This window comes from Notolabrus celidotus, chromosome 13, assembly GCF_009762535.1.
Source record: "Notolabrus celidotus isolate fNotCel1 chromosome 13, fNotCel1.pri, whole genome shotgun sequence".
Taxonomy (NCBI): Eukaryota; Metazoa; Chordata; class Actinopteri; order Labriformes; family Labridae; genus Notolabrus; species Notolabrus celidotus.
The window spans coordinates 27,403,028-27,425,572 of NC_048284.1; the positions used below are offsets into that span (position 1 = coordinate 27,403,028).

Consider the following 22,545-nt stretch of genomic DNA (forward strand, 5'->3'; position numbering starts at 1 on the left):
TATACAAGTCTTTCATCTATAATATGTAGACTTCTTGTGCATCCTGCAGATAAATCAAGCTGAGGATTTAGAAGCTCACCTTGTGGTTCATGATCTTCCCGTAGGTCTCCACCAGGGACTCTGCATAGAAAGGAGTCTCGCCGTACAGCATTTCATACATGCAGACTCCCAGGGACCACCAGTCACACTCAGGTCCGTACTTGCCTTTGCCGTCCTCCATAGCCTGGAGGATTTCTGGGGAGATGTAGTCCGGAGTCCCTACCGCGACGGAGGACTGGACCTAGCAGTGGGGACAGGAGAAATCAAGAACTGATCTGGACAAAACATCACACATACAAGAAAATATCACATAGAAAGGGGGTCAGAACTTGAGGTTAAGCCCGCAATCTACAATTATATACTACAAATATCCAAAATATTAAAAGACGAAGAAAACAAAAAGCAGGCTGAACCTTCAGACCTCCACTACTGGATGACGTAGGTTCTTAGAGCTCTGTCTTCACTCTTACGTTGCAGTTTCAAGAAAGCACATTTGATACTGACTTCACCGACACACTGACATTTGATACCAACTTTAAATCAATGCACATAATGAGGATCTAAATATGATAACATTTGTGTTTCTGAAACGACTGTCATGATTAAGTCTCTCAAATTCCACAGTGGAAAAAGGAGGAAGCCAATATTGTGATATGGATCAGATCCCCCAGAACAGAAAACATTTTCCTGTGACCAAAAAAATTATATGATTATGTAATTAAATCAATATCATAAACATGCAAGGACCAAATGACTACTGGCTTGAAGTGAGTCCTACTTCTAGACCTAAGATCTATACATGGATGGCAACTCCAGGTGAAAGATCAAAGAACACACTCCTTATTATTCAAAGACTCAATCCGGTCATATTATTCAAAGACGACGTTCCGAGAAGCGTTGAATAAGCTCTAAGTTTGTTTCTTCAAAGGTTCATATAACCAAATCACTATGTTAACATTGGAGGAGCAAACGTGGGCACTTCTTTGATAATCACTTTCATTCTGACATTTTTCTTTTATGTAACACCTGAGGGAAACGTTTTTTTTTTTTTTTGCAAAGAGGAATTGTCTGAATCATAGAGTGCAAGAACAGCCAAGCCACTGAACCACACTCCTCCTGGGAGACCCCCGGGGGTTGACAAGGAGGTCAGTAAAGCTCTGGTATGTTTGCTTTGGATTGGAGGAAGCGTCAGCAGCACTGTGGTAAAAACTCACCGTCCCATCCTCCATGAGTTTGAGACAGGAGCCAAAGTCAGCCAGGCGGATGTGGCCGTTCACATCCAACAGAATGTTGTCGGGTTTTATGTCCCTAAAAGAAGACAGGGAGAAATAAGGAAAGGAGGGGAGGGGGTGGGGGGGTGGAAGAAAAATAGAGAACAAATTTAGGGAACAGTTCTTCAGAGAACACTGAAAAAACAAGACAATGTTCCAATCCAAACAATGGCTACAGAACATTCAAAACACACACACACACACACACACACACACACACACACACACACACACACACACACACACACACACACACACACACACACACACCACTTGATCCCATATTGTGGTGCAACTCCTCATCTATTTTCATCAGATTAAATTACATAACCTGGGGACATTTTATTTGCCTTGTCTAAACTTGCTTGTGAAGCTAGTAAGTAATAATTGAGATACATTTGTGATTTGATTAAGCGTAATTTCCTCCTGCACATTTATTAGAAGCGTGACAACTCCAAATTGACCAAAAGAGAGAATAAACAGAGAAATAATTGGACTTGTGTTGTGGGATTTAGCTGTACAGTGAATATGTGTGTGTGAGGGTGTGTGTGTGTGTGTGGGTGTGTGTCCAGATCAGGATACAGCTTTTAAAACACACAAACATGCACTCTGTCTGAGGAAATATGCAATACACAAACACACTCCCACTTACAAAAAGAGACCAGGTGTCCTCCGCAGACACACACTCCCCAGTTCACTTCACCAACAATATTTGTGTTTGTGGACAGACAGGGAAGGGGAGGGGTGTTTAACAACACATTCTTTCACAGATGTGTACACAGCAGCCACCATAGAATTCCTCCTCAACTCAAAGTGCGTCTGTTCAGCATTACAACTGCTGACGATGTGTTTATAATAACCATACAGACAGTGGCTGGATTCCAGGAAGTAGGATGCATGGCTGCAGAGGTTTGCTGTCGAGCAACCACACCAGCTGGACCGTCTCGTCTCAATGTTCACTAGGCAGCTATTTTCACTCCTAGCAGCTAATAATGTGTTTACAGTGTGACAGCTTTTGGTAGCTTATCTCGGGTGTCCTTTTCATCCTGGGGTGTTCCTCTGCAGTTAATCTCTTGGATTGGCATGTGTTTCATGACGTATGAAATCAATCAAATCAAACCGCATTGATGAGTATTCAACTCACAGCAAAGGCAGGGATATTTACGTTTGTAATATGTAAAAGCTACAGATTTAGAAATAGTTGTCATCATGTAACTGGTTCAGAGCAACTCTGGTGCTGTTGATTGCAATACTCTCAGCACTGTCTGCAACATATGTGGCAGAGTAGTATAGCTGGGCAGGTGCCGATGCAAAGTGGTTTCTTTAGTGTCAGTCTGTGTAGATTTGGTATCAAGCCAGCAGCCTTACCAGTAATAAGCAAGTTATCTCTCTACGATGGGTATCAGTATCTAAAAAAAAGAGCCTGAGTCAGCCACTCTGACACCTTCAGATGTTTTTTTTTAGTTAACTATCTCAAAGAAGAAAAGAAGAAAACCTTTAACACCTAATCTGAGGGGATGAGGTGCAGGAGATCCTCTGGTCTGTACAACAGGTGGTCACTGACAGGTGGTCTGTGTTGACCTTCTGGTGCTATGGTCTTACTTTGCAGTCTTACTGTGCCAGGGGGAATCCCTAGCCTGGATCTAAAGACCTGTTCTTGTCCAGTCTGTAGTGGGTGATTTTCAGCTTTTATGTTCTAAGTCCTTTGTTTCTGTGTCATGTCTGACCTTCTGTTTCAGACTCAATGTTCTGAACCATAAGTGTGTTTGTGTTCAACATTCTAAAAATCATTTACTAACTGATTCAATAATTGCTGACTGGTATGAAAAAGAGATGTCATGTTATCCCACTAGAGCGGCTAAATATAGACTGTGTCCTTGTCTGACCATTCCCCTGATTTCCCCTGAGAGCAGACCCTGTCGGGCCCCCGTCTGAGGCCCTCTCACTGAACCACTACACGGCTCAATGCACACTGCATTAAGGCTGCATAAAACTGGTTAGAGTAGTGCCAAAAGCAAACACACACACGTCATGTAGGAACACATGAACAACACCAGTTGAGAGGATAACACTTGACTCAAGTCACCTCAAACACACTCACACACTTGATGTCACAGGTTACAAAGAGCTGGTGCTACATCCGGACAGGAGTGTTAGCACATCTCTGCTAAAAATAATAAACCCCATTTCTAACAATAGCTCCTAAACTCCAGGCTCCTTATTTATAGATGATGCAAAGTGCACAAGTAGCGTACAGCACCGGGTTTTATTACCTTTAGAACAGGAAGGGTGGGAAGAATAAAACAAGAATCGATTCAAGACAGCCTCCAAATATAACACATGAAGGAAACTCAAGCTCCACAGCTTCCTACACTTGTTCAAGACAATACCTCCAACTTTATGGGCAATATTCAATCATAACAGGGCTGCAATTTTAGAGTTGGTATTCAACACACATCAACAACAAGATAACTCTAATTAAATTTACAATGAGGTAAAAAGTGCTTTCTGACAAACAGTTTATGCTTCACTCCGCCCAACAAGACAATCAATGTTTGCAAGATGACAAGACTTCAGGAAGAACCATAGACTGCATATTCAAATGATGGCAATAAGTGTTCACTGACTGTGAAGCCAAAAAATTTAGAGCTCCCCCTGCTGACTGGCTGCAGGTTAGGTCATAAACCCCACCTCTGTCATGTTAACAGAAGGTTGGTCAAACTACACAATTAAATACATGCCAAATTCATTTCTCTCAAGCATGGTTTCTGTCATTAAAGTCAGTTCTGATCATGCCAATTTATGTCCATTTCTTTATGTTTCTGACAGGTTTAGTTGTAATTAATTATTTGATTTAAAAAAGATGACTGATTGACAGCTCAATCAAACCAACACAAGCATCTGTTCTGTAGTGGACTGAACCCACCTAAGGTTTTCAAAGTTTTATCAGTAAGCTTGATGCGTGTTTTAGTTAGCGGAAAGAGTGTGCTATCAGTCCTGCAACCCTACCAGCCAGGTCTCTTCTGTGCGTGCCTTGGCTGCACCAGCGCCCATGGAGACGGTCTCTTGGGCAAAATTCAAGGCGCATTGTCTGTTCTCTATACAGTCAAAGGGAAGAACACCGATTATGAAACTCTTCTTCACTGCTTACAAAATACATGAGACCACTGCCCCAGCTTGAGAGGTCTTTTTCCTTTGCAAGTGAGCAGATATAAATTGGCTCTGAAGAGTCCTTTGATGTGTGTGTCTTTAGCTATAGAGCCCTTCAAAGCCAGATGTGGAGCCCATGTCATTTTGCAGTAGTGTTAATAGTCCCATCTCTTGGGGCCGGGGTACGGGGTGGGCTAGCTATCTCTCTGCTTTAGATACACCACTAAATCACCCACCTATAAAACTGAGGATGAAAGTTAAATGTGCACATATGTGACTTGTGTAGACGTATAAAAATCAGGCTCCAAAACATAAACGTGTATATAAATTGACACTTAAGAGTCACTGCGTGCATCATGGATTACTTGAAGTCTTTTAAGGATCTTGACACAGATGAGTTCCAGATTGAACATCACTTTCAAAGCGGATACTGTGTATAGAGACTATATATAGCAGTTTGGATGGAAACCGCATTGTACCCGGGTGTATATATTCACCCAACCAATGTTGAGTGAATGAACTTGGCAGACGCAAACTTTAAACACAATGTAGAGTAAATGTTCTCCATCAAAGATGGATTAATACTTACAGACAGACAGTGAAGGTTTCTGGAATAAATCATGTCCGGCTGTTATAAGACACTTTGAACCCTGTGCTGCTCTGTTTCATCTGAACTTCCACTTTGATTTTAACGACTCAACACTTACACACTATGGAAGACTTAAGTAAGAGGACGTGAACTCGAGAAGGACTGCTGGAAAAACATGTTTTACTATTGGCTTGCAATGATATAATGTTATAAACAGAGCTCTTGGAACATGTTTCACCTCTTGGAGAGCTGCTGTTTCTGCTTCATTGGACTTTACAAGTCAGCATAAAGGTGCCCTGTGGAGATTTAGACCACCAGTAGTGCTATGAAAAACATGATTTCTTAAGCGCTGATAATCTTGTGCATGTGGAAGAAGAAAAATGTCCACAAACTGATAAACTAAACTGATGCACAGGAGGCAGTAGTGAGCAGAATTCCTGATCAACAGCAAAGCAAGAGAAGAAGACTGCAAATAAGTATGCATTGATGTTAACATTGAAGGGTCTTCAAATGTCTTGTGAAGAAGGGAGAGCAATTACATTAACTTTTAATTTAAAAAGAAAATATGGACAAAGAACTTAAAAAACTGAAAGATCCTTGAACTTTGATCTCAGAAACAAACGTTCAAGTGCTTTGATAAACCTCTGAAGAGTGACAGAGGTGTGCAATGTAGACTTAAATCAACAAAGATGGCTACACTTGAATATATCATGTATAACCATAGACTATAAAATATGGATGTAGTATCCATGACGTCACCCATCTGTTCATGAAGCACTGTTTTGAGGCCAATCGTCAGAGGGAGCCATATTGCTGCTGTCGAGCGATTGCGACGTAAAGAGGCGGCCGTTGAGTCTCCTAGCCAACAGCTACAGTGTTCCCTCCTGTCAGTCAAGTCAGCTGTGCCTCTCATTGGAAAACTTGTAATCTCAATATCTTCAAAATTGCCCCCCGTACAGTGTGTGCCGATCGAGAAATGAGCTATCCAGACTACACGTCTTTTGTACCAAACTGTAAACATGTTTATATCTGCTGTAAAGATCATCTTTTTTGAATTGGTGTGTATGTACTTCCAGAGACAGCCTCAAGCGGATCCTCGATGAACTGCAGTTTTTAGCACTTCCACATTGGACTCATAATTTTAGACCAGAGGTTGCCACTTGTGTATAACCCAGACAAGATAACTTAGTATGTGCTTAACATGCAGAAGAAATCAAACATGACCATGTCACACTTTTCAGTCCATCTGTGAAGTCCTCCCTTTATTCTCAGATAAATTTGTACTCCACTAAATTTGTATCTAAGTGAGTGAGTTAGGCTGTCCAAATGACCTCCATGCTCACCTGTAAAAATGTGACAGGAATCGTAAACCCCATGAATTACACCTGTAACACTTGGGACTTGAGTGAGAGTATGTGGACCAGTCTGTGTATTTGTGTGTGTGTGTGTGTGTGTGTGTGTGTGTGTGTGTGTGTGTGTGTGTGTGTGTGTGTGTGTGTGTGTGTGTGTGTGTGTGTGTGTGTGCATGTGTACACACAGGTGCTTCAATTGCTGCAAGGCCTTAATCTGCTCCCGAGACTTCTGCTCTGCCAAAGAGCAGACAGCATGGGTTGACCCTTGCTTGTCCATGTGTATGTAATGCGTGTGTGGCAGACAAACAGCACCGTGGGGGGAAGTGAGGAGGGTAATGGTGCGGCTACTGATAAACCGTGCACCAAAGCCCCTAGTCTGCCCACTCCCCACTCTTCCTCTATCTCCTTCATTAGTGGAATCTGCCCCTTTGTTAACCCCTCATTGGTGTCGCATGAGGAGGGCGACCTGCAGGGAGCTCTGCTTGAGTCTTGAATAGATACTTGAAAGTATACATCTTATTTATGTGTATAAATACGATTGGAGGAGAGATAAAATGTCTTGGATCAAGCTTTGAATTTTACTTACATGTATATATTTGTTCTTGAACGTACGTGTTGTCTCAAATATTCTTATTACCTTGATTACGGCATCTTAATTTGGTATTTGTCATATTCAATCAGTCTTTTATATTTAATATTTACCCTACTTAGATGGAGCCTTCTGGCAAAAGACTGTCACACGGCTGTGCATGCGTACGGGAGTGACCAGACACATCTAGAGTCTTGGATCTTAGAATCTAACTGATTGTCATACATAGCTGAATTAGTCCCCGCCCCCCCTGCCTCCCAAGTTTACACCCATGAAACCTTAAAGAACAAGAGCTGACTCACATTAACCCTTCAAGTACAGACAAACCTGGAGAGTGGGTGGTGCTAAGCTTGTGCTATGCTACGCTTGTTCGCATACTTAATTGGGCTACTGTGTCACAGGGCTCCTGTGGTCTTAAGGAACAACGCACAGACCAGAATAGAGGGAGGTAATCTCTTCTAAGACCACAGCATCCATCTGTGAGGGCCATCTGGACACCACCTCACAATGCACACACACACACACACAGGGAGAGAGACACACAATGTGGCCTGCAGCAACTCATGAAACTGTAAAGACAAGGCACAGCTCTAGCCAAGCGTTTGTTAACTAATGATTCAAAGAGCGGCTGCCTGAGTGACTTCTGGCATCACTTCATGCAAACACACACACACCTTCCCCTGATCACAGGTTCACTTTTTATTTTGATCAAGTCAGAGAATACCTCAAACATCCAACAAGTTTCATTCACAAACGGTAACAATATGAACAACGCTTTTTTTTTTTATAAGTGGCAGCTGCATATGTGTGTTTCTGTGTTTGTGGGACAGAAAAACATTCCTGTTTGCTCTCAGATCACTGGGCTGTGAAGAGACACATGGTCCTGATCAATAATAAAACACACAAAGGCTGCAATCTATCGGAAACACACACAAAGACCCACACTCACACAGAGCACTACAGTAATGAGACCCCAATCCACACAGATGTTAACTGTCAAACAGCCACGTTACATCTTATTTCATGATCCTCAGTGCTTCTCTGATCTTTCCCTCTCAGTGCTCCCAACACTTCACCTCCCCTCTCTGTGTGTGCCTATTCATAAACAAACTCACACACAAACTGCTGCCCCTTCAAACCAACCCCCACCTCCACTCTCACTCCACCAGCATCCCCCCAACTTCTGACACACGCACAAACGCACACACGTCCTCCCATGGCAGACAGATGTGGTGCTAGGCAGCACAAAGCCATGCTGAGCTGGCCCATTGAAACGTTACTCAGGCCCCTCTGGGAGACCGTGCAGATCACTGACCACTGAATAAATGAACACACACACACACACACACCACACACACACACACACACACACACACACACACACACACACACACACACACACACACACACACACCACACACACACACACACACACACACACACACACACACACACACACACACACACACACACAGGCTCCCTGAGTCTGACTCCAGCACACGCTGCCTCTCATGGGACTCAGCTGAAGGGGACAGAAGGATGACCTCAAGGTTTTTAGCTCTTCATTTCTTTCATCTGAGCTCTTTTCAACTTCATCAGTGTCAACAGGATCGCTGATATTCATATTAAAGGGGCCAACATTAAGGCAAGGTCAATGACCTCACAACACAGCAAAATGCTAACATTTGGTAAGTCTAAATGCCTTGATTTAGACAGTGAGCTAACAATGCTATCGGTCTAAAAATAAATAATCTTGTAAGAGGATGTTCTGATGTCATGAGACAAAACAAACTCATGAGCAGTCTCTATATTTGGTCAAACAAACCTAATCTTCTATTTCACACATTCAATCATTGACTCTATTTAGTCAATGTTGTGATACGCAGTACATTGACCATACAAACCTTGCGTGCTACATACATTAACGATCTACATGAAACACGATGAGGCCTGGTGTAAACATTCAGTGTCTGTGAACTATGTCTGAGATGATACTGGAATATGTGAGAGCACTCTGGTCCTGGTGGGGAGCTGGAATGGATGACAAAAAAAGTAAATACTCCTTTAAATCTGCTTCTGACGGGGGTATGTAAACATCTTCTGCCTCCTTTTTTTCAACCCTCAAGGAGGAAGCCCGCTCCTACTTTTGCATCATGAGACTGAGTGTCTGCTCCCAGGCACTGAGACAGATATGGGGTTCATGTTTCCTAATAGTTGGAAGACTCTGGGTAGTCTAATTAGTGAATATTGGCAAATGTTGTAGCTGCTCTTCAGAAACAGCTTTTATTTTATCCTGCTGCTGGATATCTTGGCGAGAACACTCTTGAAAAAGAGATATTTAATCTCAATGTGCTTCTTCTTTTTTTTAAATCATAGACTGTATAAATAATGGACGTAGTATCCGTGACGTCACCTATCTGTTCCTGAATGCTGTTTTGAAGCCAATCATTGGTGGGAGCCATATTAGAAATGCTGAGCTCAACCTAAGTTAGTGTGAAGTGAAGATGCGGGCTTTGAACCTCCTAGATAACAGCTACAGTGTTCCCGCCTCTCAGTCCTCAGTCATGCCCTTAAATGGGCAAAACTCGTAATCTTAATATCTTCTGAACTGTCGCATTATAAATGTTAACAGGTTTATTTCTGCTACAAAGATCATCTTTTTTGAATGGGTGTGTATGTGGTTTCCTCTGTTTCTGCAGCCAGCCTTAAGCGGATACTCGACGAACTGCAGTTTATAACACTTCCGCATGGGCTTCGTATTTTGAGACCGGAGGTTGCCACTTGGGTGAAATTAAGGTTAAATGACTGATTTCTTTTAAAACCATACACAGGAAACAAGAATGACTATGTGGTTGTAGTTTTATAGATCTCTTATTCATTCATTCATTCATTCATTTTCCTGTGAGGGGTTTCTGTATTTGTATGAGTTAAATGTGTAAATACATGTAAAAAAAAAAGTTAAACATGTTATCTGTCTGTTGTGTTTTAAGGTTTCTTTCTTTAAAAAATAGTTCCTTGAGGGTCATCTTATCATTGTGGGTCAATATGGTATTTATTAGGATGAGAAAGGTAGGAGACTAATATCCTAGATCATTAAAAACTTGAAAAAGAGGAGAAACCATTGCACTGCAGCACACAACACAACATGACAAAGCATATTTCAGAGTGACCTTGGAAATGAAAAGAGTGTTTCTCATGTGTATTGTGTACTCGATGCCTTTAAATTACAGGTTCATTTAGTGTTTACTAAATTAGGTATGAGAATAGACAACTAAGAAAAGCCAAACTTCTAAAAACACAGTTTTATCAAGACAAACAGAGACCCTTAAACACGTGACTCACACACAATCATTAGACAGGACCTGCCTGCTCAGGAGGGCCCGTCTCCACCCTCTACAGACTGGACCTACAGATCTCATATGTGTGTGTTAGTGAGAAAGACGAAGCATAGGAGGAGTTAGGGGTTGGTCGATGGGGGGTGTGTGCAACACCACATCCCTGCCCACACACCTCCCGTACCCCATCATTACTATCCCAAAGCTTCAGGGGACTTTAAAGAGCAACAGTTAAGTCCCCTCCTTCTTGTCCCTTTTTCCTCTTCCTCTTCTCCGTCTCCGCTGCCAACCCCGACCTACGGCCCCCAGATAACACCATGCAATTAGTGGCTCCCCACTCTCTTCTTATTCACTCCCTTTCTTTACTTATACATTTATATCTACATCTCTCTCTCTAACTGTCGTTGCTCTTCCCAGTGGACTTCCAATGAACAACAGACACACCCAAAACATTATCCCACCAAGCAGCCCTGGATTATCCTACCCACTCCCTGACCCTCCCTTGTTTCCTATCCAGCTCTCATCCTTCCTCTGCTCCTTGAACAAGACTGCCGTGACGAGCCCCCGGCAGAAGCGGCGCTGTAATTGTGTTAACATGCCAATGTAACCACTTCCTGTCCAGCAGGGCCTAACTTCCTGTTCACAAGGGCATCCCCAATTGGCTAAAAGGTTCATTTAGAATCCACATCACACAAGACAATGTTTCTAGAACTGTTGAGTGTGAAGAGTCTGATTAAAGGATGTTAATTGTGATGTTCATGAAGTTAACTAATGAAATTGCAGCTTGAAAAATGACAAGATATACAGTGTCAGCAAAAACAACAAACACGACAGCTTCAGCTAAAAAAGAGAGGAGTGGTGGAAGGTGACTCAGTATGTTTTGAAGTACTCCCAGATACAGTTTGATTGAATTTATACTTCTAACCCTGTTATTTTACAGGGTGATATTGTAATTAGTGGTTAATTAGATAAGCCTGATACATTCATAATTGTTCTAATAGAACTGTGTAACTGGACTGTTAATGTGTTTCTGAAATGGGGGTCAGAGTCCCCTTTAAAATTAGGAGAACTGCAGGCACAGATCTAGCTTAATGGTTAGATTGTATTAGATCAGAAATACTTTATTTATCCCAGGGAGGGAAATTCGGTCATTATAGAGCTCTCATAAACAGTGTGTAAGAAAGTCAAAATATAAATAGAAGAAGGAATAAAATAACATATAAATACAAATGAAATATTATAAAATGACAATCCAATAAAATAGAATAAAATAAAATAATAATAAAGTAGCACAGAATACTTCCAATTAGCCTGCAGCCCCTTTCCCACATGCCATTCCCCCACTCTTTCCTTTTTTCCTGTTCTATCCACTGTCCTCTCCTCTCTGATTAAAAGGTGGAAAATCCCTAAAATATATTTTAAAAAATAAAATAAAATTAGGAGAACTGCAAAGGTACAAACATGAACACATTAACAGAGAAACACTAAAGTAAAGTTTGGGCAGGAAACAATGTGTTAAAAATACTGAATTCTGTGCACTTATCTTTTGGTATTGCTATTGCTTGTGCAGACATGTTAAGCTGCTACTTTAAATGAAGTTGAGGATCCCAGCACATCTTGAATCAGTGCAATCATTTTTATTGCATGAGAATCCTTCCTCTCACACACATCCACAAACAATGAAAGCCCAAATGTTCAAGAGTGAAATAATAACACACACAGGAACACATGCTAATATTCTCTATAATTAGTCAACACGGCTCACACACACACACACACACACACACACACACACACACACACACACACACACACACACACACACACACACACACACACACACACACACACACACACACACACACTCACACACACTCACACACACACACCACAGTCTCCACTATGTTTATTTGTTTTCATTGGCTCCCCACAGCTGGTAAATTGCCCACAAAGCAGGAGAAATGTTCGCACGCTGCACATCCATCATCAAGATTTCTTGCCCAGGGTGTTCCTCTCTGAAATAATTACAGACACACACACACACTCACACACTCTGCCTGCTCCTCACCTGTGGACGTAGTGTAGTTGGTGAACTGAGTCGATGGCCAGCACCATCTCAGCCAGGTAGAACTTGGCCATCTCCTCTGGCAGACGGTCCTCAAACTTACTTAGTAGAGTCAGCAGATCCCCACCCACATAGTAGTCCATGACCAGGTACTAGAGAGGCACAGAGGCAGACAGAGAGAAAGAGGGAGGGGGGTTATGTCAATGACAGGTAAAAAAAAAAAGTCTTCATTAAGAGAAACACAGACCTGAAATACAACAGCATCATGATTTATGTAGAAAACAACAAAGTCACACATCAAAGTCAAAAGCCCACCACTCTCTCCTCCCTCCTCCCTTCCCCCTCACTCTCATCTCCTTTTTCTCACAGCATCAATACTCGTGAGGGGCGCCAAAGGAGGGAGTGCTTAAACGGCTTTTTGACTTTTGAGGGTTTTCCTAAAATAGACGTCTGGTCAGGCAGCAGTGTATATTTTTAAAGCTTGGGGAGTGTCCAGGGTAAAGCATTTGTTGTGAGAATGTGGGAAATGGAATGACAAGCAGTCCTGGCATTTGAACTCAGGGTCACACAGAGAGGACAGATTGTCAGGATGGAGAGAGAACCATTGCCTCCAGCAGCCAATGAGAGGGAGGAAGAGCTTGGCCAACAACCAGTCAGCGAGCCCTGCAGTCATTCTTTGGGGTTTTTACATAAATGACTTCTGGCGGTGTTAACTGCTGTTGCCCAGTTTCCTACAATTCTAAGTCATGTTGTGCTTTGTGGTAAGAAGTGAATGTGCTGTTCAGCGTCTGGCAGGTCACCAGCCATCATGCGGAGCCAGTGCTGTTTGCTATAAATGAACTGGCCAGAGAAACGGTGAGAATGGCAGGTGGAGCTACGCAGAAGGGGGCTGTGGTTGATTCTTTGGAAAGTACCAAAGTGAACTGAATGTGCTGAAAGGTATTGAGCTGAGGTGGGGCAAGACTCCAGTGGGGATCAGATAAGTAAAGGTTAAAAGTTCCTGGTAAACGGTTCAGATTGAAAAAATTGAAGGGGGATTTCTGGGAATGCATTTAGAGTGGTCGGGAGAAAAATAACTTGCTAACAAACATACACACAGACAGAGAGAAGAGAGAGAGAGGCCATGTTACCAGATTATTGTCATCCTGGAAGGCGTAGTGCAAGGTGGTGATCCACTGGCAGTCCCCGTTTACCAACACGTCCCGCTCCTCCCGAAAACACGCCGTCTATTGAGAGAGGCAATATGGTTATACAGTTTTTAGAACTCACCATTGTGACCTATCTCGCACCGTGGGGCTGGTCCTCTTTGGGCACAGTATTTTGTTTATTTACAGGGCACTCATCAGTAAACTCCTTCTTTACTTGTCTAGTCTTTTGTCTCAAAACACTTCAAATCGTACAACCAGATCTAAGAACTGGATCACTTTAAAAACATCAAGGTTCAGAACTGAATGGGGAAAGACTGCTTTTGTTATTTCTGCTCCCATGATGTCGAATAACTTTCAAATGACAGCCAAACTCCCCTCTCTGATATCATATGATGTTTTTAAAGAGGTAGTGTCTGAGCCGAGTAAAGAAAGTAGTTGCAGTTGTTTTAATTTATTTATCTTTTATTATTATTAATTGATTAATTAATTTATATTTAATGTTTGGTATCTCTATTATTAATAAAAATACATTTAAAAAAGGTTTGCAAGTATGAATAAATGAAGTTGCTAGTGTATCTGTTACTATTTTATTATGTGTTTTGTTTTGTTAAAAGTATTAATTTTTTTTATTGCTGCAGGGCACCCTGAAAAAGAGACATCGGTCTCAGAGGGTCCTCCCTGCTAAGATAAAGGATAAATAAAAATGTTCAAATGTAGTCTTTAATTTCTGTTACAAAGGTTAAATGCATGTACATTCAGTAACCTGGCTCAAGAATATTGAAGCATTGAGTTGCTTGTAGTACCACTGTGCGATTAGTATCTACTGCACACCTTGTTTTAAGTCTTTTTTTTTAATGAGAAAATTGATCATTTTTATTAATGCAAGTCAAAAGCAAAATTCCCCTCATCTTTATTTTTATCTTCAGTGTTTTAAAACACTTCTACTTTTCTTGATGGTCTCAGCCTTCAGCCGTAATGACAAGCTTAGTGTGATCAGTCAAGAGAACATCTGCCACAGTACATTGTTTCCCATGTCCAGGCATTTGCACACACAGCAGCGACCACTTTTGGCCTGTGACGTAGATGAGGCATGAAAACTGAAGACCCAGGAGACTAACAGGAATGTCAGACTGTCAGGAAGAGGTCGATGAAGAAAAAAACATGCAGCTAGTGCAGCTCAAGCAGAAACATGTTCTGTGCAAGCATTTATCAATCGATGATGTCATTTCTGTTTACAGTGGACATGTTTCAAAATGTCTTCACCCCACTACTACTGCGATCGCCCAGTATGTGATACTGCTCATGGAGCTGGTCGACAGTAACATGATGCTCACCTCTGCTCTCTTCAGCATCTCCCACTTGTTGAGAATCTTCATGGCGAATACCTTGTCAGTGTTTTTCACTTTTACGACTGCAACCTGTGTGAGCAGAAGAAGAAGAAACAGAATAAGAGGAGGGTTAGAAGTTGTTTTAATAATTTGTGTAACACGAATGCTTTTAGAACAAAGTAAATCAAGTTAAAAACAGAGGATGAGAGGAGGACAACGCCCAAGACTGGGTTTTTATCTTAATCCAGCAGCAGCAGGAAGAGGCAAGAGCTGTGTGATGATAACTCATGTGGCATGACATTTCAAAGGCTCCTTAAGTATTCATGTTTAATAACTATGGATACAAATCAGTCGAAACAACAGAAGCACAACATAAGATCATCTAAGGTCTTTAAAATCCTTACAGCAGGGAATACAGCAGCCTCAGGGTTTGAGGTGCTAACCGTGAGCAGCAGTTTGCCTACAAGTCAACAAAATTTAAAGAGAGTGATTCACAATGAAAATGAAAAGGAGAAGCAGGTTAAACTAAAGAAAAGAGATGAAGTAACGAAAGAAAGGGACAGAAAGTATAAAGGAAGGGAAGCAGTGGAAGGGAAGCGATGATCACAGACAGGAAGCGACTACAGATACTAAAGTGCTGAACTAAAAGGAAGACAGATGCTGTCCACCTGGGTCCACTCCCCCTCCAACACACACACACACACACACACACACACACACACACACACACACACACACACACACACACACACACACACACACACACACACACACACACACACACACACACACACACACACACATACACATACACATACACATAGCTGGTTCCTCCTTGCAGGTTTAAAGAAAAACTCCTCTGACTAATGTGTCCAGGGACTTTTAAAAGAAAAAAGAAGGGGAAGGGAAAGTTGGTTATAGGTTTATTGATGTGGCCTTTACTTTTAGAATCCCAGAAGTGTCATAACAGGTCAGTTTGTCACTAACCATCTAAACAACGTATCAATATATTCACAGATCTGCTAGCGGTTATCATCCCTGTCCACTACACTGGGCAAATGTTTGGAAGCCATTTTGAACATCCCCTGAAGTGCAATTTCTCAACCATCTGATAAGGGAGCTACAAAACAATGTCATACCTAAGCACTGAATGGTGCGAGAGCCGTATTGTAATGACTTACGTTGGATCTCTTATCTTTTTTACAACAAATCAATTCCATTTTCAGTGCTTGAACATGCTCAGGTCTTGAGAAAAAATGTGTTGTGTTGGTACAATAAATGTGCATGACAATTTGGCTCAATAGATCAACCCCAGCAGTTTTAACAAGTACAGCCCCCAGACATAGTTTCACTTAGAAAGATGACATGCAGTGCACATATCAAGCATCCTGGACTTGGAAAAAAGTTTCTCAATGTAAAATGTATACAGGAAGTCCAGAAATCCCCCAAAATACCAGGATTAACTCCTTCTTTGGGGGTTGTCCAATCAAATCAAAACTTAGTATCCAGATAAAAGAGACCTAAACAATGAGAAGTACTTTGGCTTCTGTGCAACACTCAAAGGGCATTGCCATGGCGAGTTCTTAGAGTTGCATGTTTTGCCACTTATCAGGAAGTAGAGTTCACCTCAGCTGTGCATGCTCCAATCTGACCCAAACTTAACATGTACTCTAAGGGAAGAAGCCTGGACACATTCCAATGGCAATATTTGTTCACAGTCATAGTGCCCCCTAGTTCCAGTTAGAAATACCAAGCTCACACCTGGCGCTCAAGTTCCAAAACATTACTTTTTTACAACCTTTTAAAACATCACAGCCCAACTACTGGTAACAGGAAGTTACTGCTTCCATATAAGCACATACAAATCCTATCTGGTCGATTTTAACTAAAACTTGATCAGGTCCATCCAGAGACCTTAATTGCACTCCCCCATAAGTCTATGTCAAATGTTTTTGCCATTTCGACTGATTATTCCCGATGAATAGGAATTTTTGGTTAAATGTCATAGAGGCACCCCCAACAAATTTTGATAACTCAGCCCCTGATGCTTAAGTATCGAAATATGAGATTTGGTAGGCTTATATTATTTATAGACCTGGAAAAAAAGAAACAGTCTTGTGTCATAAAACAAACAAAGTCTGCCATTTTTAGTTTTTTGTAAACAAAAGAAAAGAGACTAATTTTTACCATTTCCAGGGTTGTTTTTAGGATAAACTCATCCTACATGGATAATAATATCCACTTTGAACTTGGTGTGGGGCTAGAAGACACCTAGCTTAGAAACATTTCCTTGGCTTCTGTACAAAACTCAAAGGTCGTGGCCATAGCGGCTCATCAAAGATTACTGTCTGAAAAAATTTCAGTTCTTCTTCTCCTAACCCCTCCAAGGGGTTAATCCAAACTGTATTAAAGTCTGTGAACGGCTAGAAAAAAAAAAGTTTTAAAATAGTATTCAGCTTTTGCATGAAACTCAAGTGACTCATCAAAGTTTGATGTGTGATGAAAAAGGTTGTTTCCAATGGGCCAGCTATAGGCTCTGTTCCCTCTGGCTGGCTACTTGTTTCCACTGGATGACCATTCCACATGTTTTGACCACAACATGCACCACACCCTGACTTCCGTTAATGGTATGGGGGCCCACTCAATGCTGCTTGCAGCTTTGGTGTAATTCAGTCATCTTTGAGAAAACTACATCCTGGTTTCATGATGGTGTGGGAGCTGGACAAAAAAATGCAAATAGTGCCTTTGAACAAACTTTAACTCCTTTACTTCTCCCAAAAAGAGTACAGTTAATACAACTTCCAAATAGTATTAAAATATGTCTATTGGAGCTATTTACGTTGTTTCATATATTAGATTATTTTAAATCAATTTATTGTTATTTAATTTAAGGTAATTATAGCATTAAGTTTGATGCCTAATGTGTAATTAATATATTTTGTTACTCACTTTCATAGGTTGATAGTTTTGCACCAGGTTGGGTGTACAGATGGGCAAGTGAATGTTTTTTTTACCGAGAGATTTGAAAGCCCCTTTTTGATGTTCAATAAACCACCAAAGAAACTGCATAGTTGGCTGGATATTTCAGATTTTTTAGATCATTTCCATGTCTTTATTTTGTTTTGGACTGAAAATGGAAACCGATGGACAGCATGTGCCAGAGGATGTATCATGTGCCATACCTGCAAAAATAAAATGTAGTCTGTGTTGGAATATTACATCGTCTCTGAGAAAGATCATCAAGAGGCAGTTTGTAAGACATGTTCCTGTGACATTTTAATGTGGATTTAAAAGAAGGGACAACAAGAGACTACTAGCAATAATCAAATCTTACAGCCCATTTGAAAGACAAACAGAAAGAATAAAAATGACTAAATTAAAAAACATGGGTATCAGAATCAGATATCTGCTGAGTTGTTGTTTTAAACAGCAGCATCTGTATCTGCCCTGATTCTTACAATAGGTGCATCTGTACTATATTAAGTTGGAAACTTTGTCTCATGCATGGTGTCCACTTCAGTGAAAAGACACATCAATCCTAAAATATAATTTCTATAATCAGCATGAGTAATCATACACTTTACAGTAATGAAATATAACTTATTGATGGTATAACTTATGAGATAACAAGCTAAATTCACAGCTGTTTCTCTAATATTATGAACACACACACACACACACACACACACACACACACACACACACTCGCACGCTCGCACGCTCGCACACTAGCACACTCGCACAACAAAAACATGTGATGTTGTCATCATGAACTGCAATTATTAGGTTACAAAGGAGCTAAACTTATGTCAAACAATAACTTAAACTATTTAATGAAACTATTTATTTCAACCTCTGTATAATGAAGCCTTTTAGAGTTCACCCTTAGTACTACACTCTCACACACTGAAAATACAGTGTATTATTTAAATACTGGAGATGTGAACAGCTGCAACACTGTCAGCTCTTCATCCTCTCCCTTTTTGTTTCTTAAACCCTCTTGTACCGTCTCAACAACATTAAGACTGCCAACTCTCCCCTCCCTGATAATTGTTGAACGGTACCATGTCAAGCTTCCTGGCTCTGCCTTCACATTTTGCCAAAAAAGGAGCTGCTTGAGCTGCTGTGACAAACCACTGCAAGCTGACAGCCAGTGCTCATGCAGGCTTACACTCTGGTTTCTTTTTCACTCCTTTTTTTTAACCGTTCATTTTAAAAGCTCACTGCTTAGTAGCCTTCTAATGCTCAACTGCATTCAAATACATGGAGAAATAGAAAAGGAAGAATCCAGCCAAGTAAACAGACAGAGAGGAATTTATAAGTTCACTGGACAGACACACGCACACATACACTGAAGAAAAGTGAAACAAACACAGGCGTCCATGCAGCAGAGGGGTCTGTAGTCTATTAAATGAGCCGGGGAATGCTGCTAATGCAATACAATGATAACATTCCTGCAGTGTTTGGATTTCCCCTAGTGATCCCTCAGCAGAGGAGAGGAGGAACGAGGAGGAAGAGAGGAAGACGAAGAGAGTGCACTTTTCTTGGCCACTACTGGCTTTGTGTTTGTGTGAGTGTGTTTGTGTGTGTTTTTGTGTGTTTGTGCATCTCATTCCTTCACCCCACTGTTCCTTCCTGCATCTCTTCCTGTCAGTCAGGCCTAGTGTCCACTACAGGGCCCCAGGAAGACTGAGAACAGTGTTTACTTCACGCTCTCTGCATGAAGTCATTGACAGAAGTATGTTTCTCTCCCTTTTCCCTGGAGAGAATTTATACCAGGGAGTCTCAACTGGTGATCCAAATGAAGCTATATTGGTTTGAAACAGGGATTTTTAAAAAGTGTAAATAATGTATAATTCACTCTACGGCATGTTTTACAAAGCAAAGTTAAAATCAGCCCATGCATCTTCCAAAATGACGCAGAATATCGTATCTGTAGATTAATTCATTTTTTAAAGTGTGATTTTGACCCAAATCAAAGAATCAGTAAAATAATGCAAAGCACTTGAAGATGCTCTATGACTGAAGTGCAGCTACCCTGATGACAAACATATGGCAAATCTATCCATACAAGCAGATCTCAGGCAATTCAGAGAGCTCTCAGAGGCTCAGTGCACACTCATCCATTCACCAGAGGAGCCTGAAAACATCACACACACATCTGCCTGTTTTTTGCAGTCTGCTGACAATGGGAGGATGGAATCAACACATCCTGCACTCCAGTTCTCTTCTCTTCCTTTCTGATGCTTGAGCATTTTTTTCTTAGCTTTGTTTTCCTGTGTCTGTCCACCTGGGTTTGTCTTCACCTCCGTCATTTGTCTCTTTCCGTTTCTGTGACCATCTGAAGCTGCTCCTTGAGGTCTGCTAACGTTTCTTTAAAAATTCTCAGAGTGACAAAGCTTTTACTGTTTTTATAACTTTAACCTGATGGGAACATAATAAGAGTTCCTGACTGTGCGATGCCAAGAGCAATTCAGACAGACGGTTATTTCTGCTTGATTGTTTGTAACACATTGAAAGGTGTCTTAAAAAGGTAGCAGCATAAAAAAAACCTGAAGCAGCAAACTATGCTGTTAGGCTTCAGCTGAGAACTGCCCTGGGTTTATTTCTGTATTTTCAGGGCCTTTAGGAATTTACAACACCTGCATTCAGACCTTGATTTGATACTACAATTTCTAAAAGCTTTATACCTCTGACACGAAGGCGAAAAGACTAAAGACACAAAAAACAACTTGAAATAAAATGTGGTAGTTTTCTCTTCTATAAGCAGCCTGTCCGTGGTGCTGGTTTCAGAAGTAGTCCCTGAAAACATGATAGCACATATCTCAGTTTAATTTAAAAGGATGGTCCTGATCCAAAGACTATTGCATGCACTCAAAAATCCTCACTGAAGGCCAACCTGCTGTTTTACTGTCCTTATGACATTGGGCACCAAGCATCAGTGTGGACCTCCTGCTGCCGACTAGCCACCAGGTTTAATTAACCGCTTCTGTCTCTCCCTGTGTTCACCGACTGTCTGCAATGGAGTCCACTGGGAAAAGGATCTATACTGGGGGACTTCTGAGTGAGACAGTCTGATGGTTCGTGGTCATGTAAAAAACTGAAGGTTAGACCTAGGCAGAGCAGAGAGGTCAGGAGATAAAACGTGGTTTCTGCTGCATTTTTACAAAATGTGATACCTGTGTGTGCGTGTGCGTGTGCGTGTGTGTTTGTGTGCGTGTGTGTGTTTATTTGTGAATACAGTCTAGCTGCTGTAAAAGCATCAGGGAGTTTATTTTCCTTTCACCAATTCACAGTTTTTTTTCTCACTAATGCAGCTCCTTCTCTTCTTTTACTCTCTGGTTATTTTGATATTACTTAACACTCAGTTAGTTAGTTAAAGTTACAACCTGCAACCATTGTGCCTGGGACACTAGCCTCTTTACATGGGGTGCACGCTTAACCCACTATGCCAAAGGCGCCCGGTTGGTTGGTTGGTTAAACACTCAGTGTATTGTATCTGTTTGACAAAATTTTGGCAGAATTGAAGCCAATGCAGAAGAGTTAAAAAACGGAAGTTCCTTCAGTGTCCGCTTCAAGGCTCCGGAAGCACTGGAAACCACATCCACAAAAATTATAAAAAGCCGCTCTTTACAGCAGAAATAAACATGTTTACAGTCTGGTACAAAGAAACAAGTGGAGTCTGGATAGCTCATTTCTCGATCGGCACACACTGTAGGGGGGGGGGGGGGGGTAATTTTTTCGGAACGCGTCAATTTCGAAGATATTAAGATTACGAGTTTTCCATTATGAGAGACACAGATTGACAGGTGGGAACACTGTAGCTGTTGGCGAGGAGGCTCACAGCCTGCCTCTTTACCACGACATAAGTTAGGTTGACTTCAGCGTATCCAGTATGGTTCCCGCCAACGATCGGCTTCAAAACTGCGCTTCAGAAACAGATGGGTGATGCCACTGATACAACGTCCATTATTTATACAGTCTATGGTTTGAAACTGAGGGGATGAAAATGCATCATTATCTCTTTCAATCCTAATAACATTTTCATCTATTTCTATCTGCACCACCTTTACACATTATCATTTTCACAAAAGGAAACTGAGTACTTAATCTTTTGACTACTTCAGAGTTTTCTGCCTTTATCTGATTTTTATCTGAAAGTAACAGCAGCAAAATACATATTAAAGAAAATGAGTTGTTATTATGCATAAGACAAGTGATGGCCATACTGGGAAAGTATTTTTTCTACAGGGTGGTTAAAGAAGTGCAGCCCTGGACAACAATGATGTTTTTTAAAGGTTAATTGAATTTTCCTGCGATGTGAAACTTGCACCGGCACAGCTGACTGAGTGAATAAGCACAGGAATGTCACCACAAGGTAGCACCATTCATGATTCACACAACATCCCTGAGCAAAACACACCTGTTACACACACACACACACACACACACACACACACACACACACACACACCAGCACTCCTTTAAGGGGCTCAAGCGAGCATGCTTGTATTTTGGCATGATGTGGTGGTACTGCAGCTACATGCAGGCAGACAGGTGTGCCCACATCTATCTCCTTCCATCAGTCTACCTTTCACATTGCTGGTTTCTCTCTCCGCCTATCAGTGCTGAAGAAGAAACTCAGGAATTCACTTACTTGTTTGTACAGATGTGGAATA

At 41.3% G+C, this 22,545-nt stretch overlaps 1 protein-coding gene across 4 annotated transcripts in view; it reads right to left on the reverse strand.

The window, feature by feature from the left end:
• Positions 1-22,545, reverse strand: part of cdc42bpab (CDC42 binding protein kinase alpha (DMPK-like) b) — a 90,287-nt gene that overhangs the window by 29,348 nt on the left and 38,394 nt on the right. For all 4 annotated transcript variants that reach the window (XM_034698938.1, XM_034698941.1, XM_034698939.1 and 1 more), the window contains exons 3-7: positions 14,873-14,956; positions 13,521-13,616; positions 12,394-12,542; positions 1,254-1,347; positions 80-280 (exon numbers count right to left, since the gene is read on the reverse strand). In XM_034698938.1, coding sequence (XP_034554829.1) covers positions 80-280; positions 1,254-1,347; positions 12,394-12,542; positions 13,521-13,616; positions 14,873-14,956 — 624 coding nt within the window. The remainder of the gene's footprint in view (positions 1-79; positions 281-1,253; positions 1,348-12,393; positions 12,543-13,520; positions 13,617-14,872; positions 14,957-22,545) is intronic.